The 8,687-nt window shown below is 57.1% G+C and overlaps 1 protein-coding gene across 1 annotated transcript; it reads left to right on the top strand.

The window, feature by feature from the left end:
* Positions 1 to 132: 132 nt before the first annotated feature.
* DECR2 (2,4-dienoyl-CoA reductase 2) lies at positions 133 to 8,087 on the top strand. Its single transcript, XM_006049939.4, has 9 exons — positions 133 to 371; positions 1,509 to 1,577; positions 1,892 to 1,943; positions 2,511 to 2,646; positions 5,055 to 5,179; positions 5,248 to 5,341; positions 5,493 to 5,597; positions 6,058 to 6,272; positions 7,140 to 8,087. Exons 1-8 carry the CDS (start codon positions 292 to 294, stop codon positions 6,270 to 6,272), a joined length of 876 nt encoding a protein of 291 aa, XP_006050001.3. The 5' UTR covers positions 133 to 291; the 3' UTR covers positions 7,140 to 8,087.
* The last annotated feature ends 600 nt before the right edge of the window (positions 8,088 to 8,687 follow it).

The following is an 8,687-nucleotide window of genomic DNA, read 5'->3' as shown; positions in this document are numbered from 1 at the left end:
AAGATTGAGGACTGAGGGGACGGGGCTTCGTGGGAGAAGTGACTGTCGTTGGGGCGGGGCGCTCTGGGAGGTGTGAGGACCGGGGTGGGTGGGGCATCCTGGGAGGGGGGTGGGGCGGGGCGTCCTGGGAGGAGCGAGGGGCGCGGGGCGGGGCGTCCTGGGAAGAGAGAGTGGACGAGGTGCGGAAAGTCCGCGTTCCAGAGATCCTCCTGTGCTTTGAGGCCGAGGTTAGAGTCCTGGGATCCCGGCAGGTCTCTGCTGCTTTTGCCACCCAGGCCCGCTCCGAGCGCCATGGCCCAGCCACCGGCCGACGTCAGCGAGGACGACTGTCTCCCGGAGTACCGCCACCTCTTCCATCCGGACTTGCTCCAGTAAGCGTCGGGTCTGGGGCGCCCCAGGGAGCCGGGCAAGGGGCGGGGGCGCCTGCGGTGCGCGCGGCGGGGGACTGAGGTCTTCCTGGGATGTGTGAGGACCCCAAGCCTGGTGGCCAGGCTGTCCAGATGTCCGGGTATCCCAGCGATGCAAGTACTGGTGTTCCGATCTTTGTCCTGCGTGAGCATGTCCTGTTTATCGATGGGGAGGTGGGGACGAGTGTCAGAAAACACAGAGCAAAGGTCAGGAGGAGGAAGGATTAATTATTATTAGCAGCAAGTAAGGAGAACACTGAAGATTTTCCCCAAAGCTGTCTCTCTGAACAGCAAATTTGGGGAGGTTTTAAGCTAAGAGTGCAAGCATCTTAAGAAGGGATTTGGGTGGTTGATGAAGTCCAAGCGTTAGTTCGTTAAAGTCACAAGTGTCAGAAAAAGTCACTATCATCATCTCAGAGGTTCCAGTTGGTCAGGTGACTGAGCACTTCAGGCTGATCCTTACCATCAAAACAGAATTGGGAGACTTTACAACCAGTATATGATTCATATCTTGGCTATTGTTACTTCTCTTGCCTAATGACAGTTGTTAGTTTCTGTATTCTTGTGAGACCTGTTGAGCACAGCACTGTGTCCAGGCTTAGATCACAGAATGGCGTAGGCCCCAAATGGCTTCTCTTATGTCAAGAAAAGCCTGCCTGTTTCTCGTTCTCCAGGAATCTGCTATCCTATTCATTTAGAGGGTGGCTGGAGGAAGGCTTATGTTTTGAAAACATTTCTCATTAATTGATAGCTTTCTGCATAGAGACTACTAGGTTGAAGAAAGGCGAGGAATGCAGGCCTTCAAAAGCGGCGTTTCTCAAATTTGACCCAAGTGCCCAGTGCAGAGGGTCAATGGAAGAGCACCTCCCCCATCCCCATTCAACAGCAGTCCCTTACTCTTTTTATTTTTTATTTAAACAAATTATTTAGAATTTATTTATTTAGCTGCACTGGATCTTAGTTGTGGCATATGGGGGTCTCGTTTCCTGACCAGGGGTGGCACCTGTGCCCCCTGCATTGGGAGCGTGGAGTCCCAGCCAGTGGACCATCAAGGAAGTCTGAACCGGGGCCTCTGTAAAGAGTCTCTGTTTTTTCTCTCAGGGACAAGGTGGCTTTCATCACGGGTGGTGGCTCTGGAATTGGGTTCCGGATTGCTGAGATTTTCATGCGGTAAGTAAGCACATGCCCCATCTTGCTGCCCCCTCCTCCTTGGGAGGGGGCCTGGGATCCTGGGCAAAATGCCGGTCAGTGATGGGAACCCCTCTAGTTCCAAGTCCGTCAGAGAACATTTGAAAGGGGTCCTGCCACAGTCACTCAGCCCCACGTAGGCCCCTGGGTCCTCTGCCAGCTGCCTTCAGCCCCGGGCTGATGTTTAAGCCTGAGACACCCTTGGGGGAGGGGGCCCCTTAGATTGCTGGGCAGGAGCCCTGCTGGGTGTGTCCCTTGCACCTTGCTGCCCTCACTCCTGCTCTCTGGCTTTGCAGGCACGGCTGTCACACAGTCATCGCCAGCAGAAGTCTTCCCAGAGTATCGATGGTGAGGGGGCTCTCCTGTGCCTAGCTGTCCACGGGTGACTTTGGGGGCCAGGAGGCTAGGCCTGGGAGATCCTGACCTAGGGTGATCACACCAAAACCAACCTGACTCCCAAATATGGAGCTTCAATGGAAGTGGTCCCCAGGGATACTCTTGTGTTTTTACAGAATCTAATTATCGGGTCCTGCGAAGCGACCCTTCTGTTGGGTGGTACTGTGGCCCCAGCAGAGATCTCTGGGCTCAGCAGTTTCTTGAGGGGGGAACATATCTCCCCTGCCACAGCTGGTCTCAGCACAGGGACTGGACATCAGCCGGAGCTGCTGTTGACCTGTGACCAGTGGCCTGGAGGGTGATGAGAGGGGAGAGGGTACAGGATGTCTTAGCCTGTACCAGGGGTTTTGGCCCTGGAGAGGGCCACTTGGCAGCTGTGCCTCCCCAGGGTGGGTTTCAGCTACAGAATCTGGGTCCCTGGCAGAACCTGGCTCATCATCCTCATTGGATCCTGAGGGGCTGTGCCTCCAGGCGAGGCCAGCAGGCTGCTGCCCACCTCTCTTCCTGTCTGGCTTCTAGGCTGCCAGAAAGCTGGCCGCTGCCACCGGCCAGAGGTGCCTCCCTCTGTCTCTGGACGTCCGAGCTCCCCTGGCCATCGCGGCAGCTGTAGAGCAGGCCCTGAAGGAGTTCGGGAAGATCGACATTCTCATCAACTGTGAGTCCCTGTTGAGCATGACTGGGGGCTTCTGATGGGTCTGGTAAGACCTTCCTGTTTGGAAGCCCTGGAACTGTCCTGGCTCCAGGCCACTGTCTGAGTCCAGCTGTGCTCCTCCCGGGTCCATGCAGCCGTGGCTCAGGAGGATGCCCCGAGAACTAGGCTGAATCACAGAGAAGGGTCACTCTCATGTCCTGAAGCTCTCCATTAAGGAAAAGGGAAGACATATTATTGTTTTAGTATAGTTTTGTTTTTCAATATTTATTTATTTGACTGTGTCAGGTCTGGATGGTGGCGCTCAAGCTCAGTAGTCGCAGCTTGAAGGCTTAGTTGCCCCGAGGCATGTGGGACTAGGGGTTGAACCTGCGCCCCCTGTGTTGCAAGTTCAGTTCAGTTCAGTCGCTCAGTCGTGTCCAACCCTTTGCAACCCCGTGAATAGCAGCACACCAGGCCTCCCTGTCCATCACCAACTCCCGGAGTTCACCCAGACTCACGTCCATCGAGTCAGTGATGCCATCCAGCCATCTCATCTTCTGTCGTCCTCTTCTCCTCCTGCCCCCAATCCCTCCCAGCATCAGAGTCTTTTCCAGTGAGTCAACTTTTCGCATGAGGTGGCCAGAGTACTGGAGTTTCAGCTTTAGCATCATTTCTTCCAAAGAAATCCCAGGGCTGATCTCCTTCAGAATGGACTGGTTGGATCTCTTTGCAGTCCAAGGGACTCGCAAGAGTCTTCTCCAACACCACAGTTCAAAAGCATCAATTCTTCAGCGCTCAGCTTTCTTCACAGTCCAACTCTTACATCCATACATGACCACAGGAAAAACCATAGCCTTGACTAGATGGATCTTTGTTGGCAAAGTAATGTCTCTGCTTTTCAATATGGTATCTAGGTTGGTCATAACTTTTCTTCCAAGGAGTAAGCGTTTTTTAATTTCATGGCTGCAGTCACCATCTGCAGTGATTTTGGAGCCCAAAAAATAAAGTCTGACACTGTTTCCACTGTTTCCCCATCTATTTCCCATGAAGTGATGGGACCGGATGCCATGATCTTCGTCTTCTGAATGTTGAGCTTTAAGTCAACTTTTTCACTCTCCTCTTTCACTTTTATCAAGAGGCTTTTTAGTTCCTCTTCACATTCTGCCGTAAGGGTGGTGTCATCTGCATATCTGAGGTTATTGATATTTCTCCCGGCAATCTTGATTCCAGCTTGCGCTTCTTCCAGCCCGGCGTTTCTCATGATGTACTCTGCATAGAAGTTAAATAAGCAGGGTGACAATATACAACCTTGACGTACTCCTTTTCCTATTTGGAACCAGTCTGTTGTTCCATGTCCAGTTCTAACTGTTGCTTCCTGACCTGCATATAGGTTTCTCAAGAGTTACAAGGTGGATCCTTAATCACTGGACCACCAGGAAAGCTCCTGTTTTAGTACAGTTTTAGATTCACAGACTAATTGAGCAGATAGTATAAATAACTACTCATACCACACTCCTGCCACACACACACACACACATAGTGTCTACTATGAATACCTTGCATTTGTTACAACTGTTAATTATAGTCTCTACTTTACATTCAGGTTCATTTTTGCTGAAATTTCCTTTAAAAACTTCCAGTGTGACAAAATACTCTAGTAAAAATTAATTAAAAAAAAAAAACCAAAATTAGTGTATTATTTTCCTGCCACTGACAAAGTCATCAGCTGGGTAGCTTCAAACAGCAGGAACACATTCTCTCACAGTCTGGAGGCCAGAGATGTGACAGCAAGGTGTAGCGGGCCGCACTCCCACAGGAGGCTCGGGAGAGTCTGTCCGGGGCCTGGCTTGTGGCTCCTGGGGCTGCTGCCTGGCATCCCTTGGCTCCTGGCTACATTCCTCCAGCCTCTGCTCTGTCCCTCTGTGCATGGCTGTGTCCCTTTTAAGGACAGCAGTCCTTGGGTTTAAGCCACCCTATTCAGTATCATCTCATCTTGATGACATCTGCAAAGACCATGTTTCCACATAAAGTTAAGTTTACCTGCCCTGGGCTTCCCAGTTGGTGCAGTGGCTAAAGAACCTGCTTACCAACGCAGGAGACACAGGAGATGTGGGTTCGATCTCTGGGTTGGGAAGATGTCCTGGAGAAGGAAATGGCAACCTGCTCCAGTGTTTTTGCCTGGGGAATCGCGTGGACAGAGAAGCCTGGTGGGATTACAAAGAGTTGGACACAACCGGACACTCAAGCCGTGACAGGCATCAGGTGTTGGGATACACTGAAGAGTGTATCTTTTTGAAGCACGCGATCCAACCCACGACACCTGCTCTGCCCCTCATTCAAGAGTTTGTCCAAAAGCTGAGGTTCCCTCCCTGGCCGGCCTGGACCACCCTGAGGATGCAGTTGCTTTGACCGCCGTTTCCTTCCGCCCGCAGGTGCAGCCGGCAACTTCCTGTGCCCGGCCAGTGCCTTGTCCTCCAACGCCTTCAAGACTGTGATGCACATCGACACCTTGGGCACCTTCAACGTGTCTCGCGTGCTCTACGAGAAGTTCTTCCGGGTGAGTGTCCCGAGGCCGGGGCCTCCCGGTCCTGGCCGCGTGCTCACTGCCCCCCTCATGTGTTGCAGGACCATGGAGGGGTGATCGTGAACATCACTGCAACCCTGGGCACCCGGGGGCAGGTGCTCCAAGTGCACGCAGGCTCTGCCAAGGCGGCCGTGGGTATGGGCGCCCCCTCGGTCTGCCTGCCTGGGTTCCTCCCTGTCCCTGGAGGCCAGCAGTGTACCAATGAAGCTGCGCCCCCACTGCGTCTGGGACACGCTGAAGGCCGGGCAGCCGTGCTTCTCCCTCACACAGCCTGCCTCCCCCGCAGATGCAATGACGCGGCACCTGGCTGTGGAGTGGGGCCCCCAGAACATCCGCGTCAACAGCCTTGCCCCTGGCCCCATCAGTGGCACGGAGGGGTTGCGGCGTCTGGGTAAGGCTCCCCCAGCGGGTGCTGCCCCGGGCACAGGCCCTACAGTACCTCTAGGGGTGCTCCTCCTGCCTGGCTAGGACAGGCCCGGGATCAGAGACAAGTGCTCATGGCTCCCCGGGTGGGCAGAGTCCATCCCAGCCTGGGGACAGTTCATGCAGCCCTGCACGGGGCTAGGGGCCGGACTTAGGCAGCTGCCCCTAGAGCTAGAGCCCAGGGGCTGCTGGCCTCCTGAGCCGCACACAAAGGGCCCCGTTGAAGCCTGCAGCGCCTTGGCCGCAAGCAGGGACAGGCCTTGTGCTGGCTGCACAGTGGGCTGCTGGGCCCGGCGCAGGGCAGGGCTGCTGGGCCCGGCGCAGGGCAACGCTGCCGGGGTCCCCACCAGATGCGGCTCGGGACGCTGGCAGAGGAAGGTGGTGGCCCCCGGTCCTGGGACGTGCCTGAACCTCTTCCTCCCTCCCAGGTGCCCCGCAGGCCGGCCTGAGGGCGAAGGTCCTGGCCAGCCCCCTGCAGAGGCTGGGGAACAAGACAGAAATCGCCCACAGCGCCCTCTTCCTGGCCAGCCCGCTGGCGTCCTTCGTGACGGGAGCCCTGCTGGTGGTTGACGGAGGGGCCTGGCTAACGTTCCCTAATGACGTCCAGTCGCTGGCAGATTTCTCACCCTCCTCTAAGCTTTAGGTGACGCCCCGCTCCCACCGTCGCCGTCACCCGTGTCCTTGGCCCCCTTCCCAGACACCCACCCTGTGGCCAGGAGTCACTGCGCTGGGCCTGACGCCTTGCCCCTCAGTCTCTTATGCGTATTTCTAGATGCGCTCTCAGGCACCCCAGGCTCCCTGGCTCCAGTTGTGGGGCGAGGCCTAGGTGGTCTTGAGGGCACACAGGGCATGGTGGGGGTGCTGGGAGGGCCCAGACCCTGCCTCCTGGGTCCCTGTCACAGGGTAGAGACAGGACTTGGACTGGCTCCTGTCCTGTCAGAGGTGGTTGTGGTGAAACACCCAGGGCTCACAGTGTTCGGTCGCCCCACGAAGCTGTGGTTGGCGCCGGCTTCCAGACGGACCCCTGGTCTCAGGGGTGGGCCTGCTTGTGGGAGAAATGATGCTAGTTGGCTCTCTGGTGTGGTGGCTGGCAGACACAGTCAACAGACTGGAGTCCGAGCAAACTCCAGGAGACAGCGAAGGACAGAGGAGCCTGGAGTGCTGCAGTCCATGGGATCGCAGAGTAGGACGTGACTTAGCATCTGAACAATAAGATGTGTTCAGTCCTCTAGACACACAGGGGGGGTCGGAGGTGGGAGTGGGGGAGGCGGCAGCAAGGCCCCAAGCGGCAGGAGGGCGTGCGTGCTGGACAGGCCCCCAGTTGCTGGGGTGGAGAGTGCTGGGGGAGTGCAGGGGGAGGCGGGGGTCCACCGTGTCCGCTTCAGGAGACACACAGGTCTGGTGGCCTGCTGTCGCCCAGCCTGCCACTCACTCCCCCAGGGATTGTAGGGGGCCGGCCTGGCGTCCCTCGGTACCCCAGTGACCTGGTGTCTGCTGCCACTTCTGACAGGCAGTGGACAGCGCGCTGCAGGGGACTGGTCCACAGCCCATTCTCAGACCACAGACCTGCCACCCGCCCACCTGCCCAGCCTGAGCGGCAGACCCAGCAGTCCCAGCCAAGCATCTGAAGAGAGACTGGCCCTTCCTCTAGGAGCGGTGCTGCGCCCACGCGCCCTCCCCCCGGCCCTGTCTGTGCGCAGGGAGTGGGGGGCAGTGACCAGGCAGGGACCTGCCCATACACACTCGGGCGGCCTGTGCTCCAGCACCTGGCCAGGCCCCCGGAGTGTGCCCCGGGCCAACCCAGGGTCAGCGCTTCCCTGCCTGCCCAGCCCCCACCCAGGCTGGGCTTTCTCTCCTGCCTGTGTCCAGGGGGTGCCTCCAGGTGGCTCCCGTGGCCTGGATGGAGAAAAGAAGGTGTTTCAGACTGTCTTCTCCTGCTCTCCCACTCTGAGACCTTTGCTTGACTGAAATCCAGACCGGGAAGGCTGGAGGAGTGTGTCTAAGAGCTGCCCCCAGGCCTGTGTCCTGCGTGCTCTCCCCCGGGTGTGTGTGCTGCAGACAGGACCTCTGCCGGCGCAGGTCGGGGTGCTCCCACCTGCCCTGGAGAGGACTTAGCCCTTGGTCGTTGGGGGCTCACTCTCTGGACCCTCCAGGAGGCCTGGCCCCATTCTCACCCTCACTCAGGCCCAGGGGGAGGGGGATCTCTGGACCCTCAATTGTTCCCCAGTGACACACATTCAGGCCAAGCCCTTAAGGGGGCCACTTGGATCCTGGGCTTGTTGTCTGTGCTGTTAAAAGCTTCAGCGTACTTAGCTGTTGGTCTGCCCTCTGGCCGGACAGGTGGCTCACTGCCCTCCTCCGCACCCCCTCCCATATCATCCATTTGCATAAGCACAGTTTCTAGAGTTTTGCCAGAAAATGCATTTCCTTAAAAAATAAACATCTTACTATAAAATTATATATTCAGTGGACTTCACAATATTTTTGGAAGGAGAAGGAGGACACCTGGACTGGTGATCTGGGCATTGAGAGGTAGCAGCGTGTCTCCTTTTTGTCTTTCTCCTGTGAAGAGTTTAGAAAACACTTTGCCTAATGCCTGAAATGCGCGCCCCCGCCCACCGCCCGCAGATGGAGGGAGCCTAGGAGCACGGGTGAAGGGTGACCTCCGAGGCTGGGTCTGCTGCTACCACTCGCTCTGAGCTTGAGCCCTCTGCCGCAGGCACCCGCGCCCACCTGAGTTCCTTCCCACCCTCGCAGTGCAGGGGCAAGGAACCCAGTGGGCAGAGGGGTCTTGCTTGCCACTTAAACCAAGGCCAGGAGGTCCACCAGCAAGGCAAGTGGGCGCTTGCCATGGTGGGAAGGCAGGTGTAGGGGAGAGGCAGCCACAGACCCCTCGTGCCTGAGAGCTGGGGTCTGCTGTCCCCGAGGAGATGGAGAGGGCCCGGGGAAGCTGTCCCGCCAGCCACATCCGAGGGCCTGGGGCACGGCGGCTCAGCTCCTGGAGGATAAAAGAGAGTGGCAGGCGGCTTCCGAGAGTGAGAGTGAGCCTCTCATTACT

This window comes from Bubalus bubalis, chromosome 24 (assembly GCF_019923935.1).
Source record: "Bubalus bubalis isolate 160015118507 breed Murrah chromosome 24, NDDB_SH_1, whole genome shotgun sequence".
NCBI lineage: Eukaryota > Metazoa > Chordata > Mammalia > Artiodactyla > Bovidae > Bubalus > Bubalus bubalis.
Note: the sequence above shows the minus strand (reverse complement) of the source record. Positions and strands in the feature narration are given on the sequence as shown.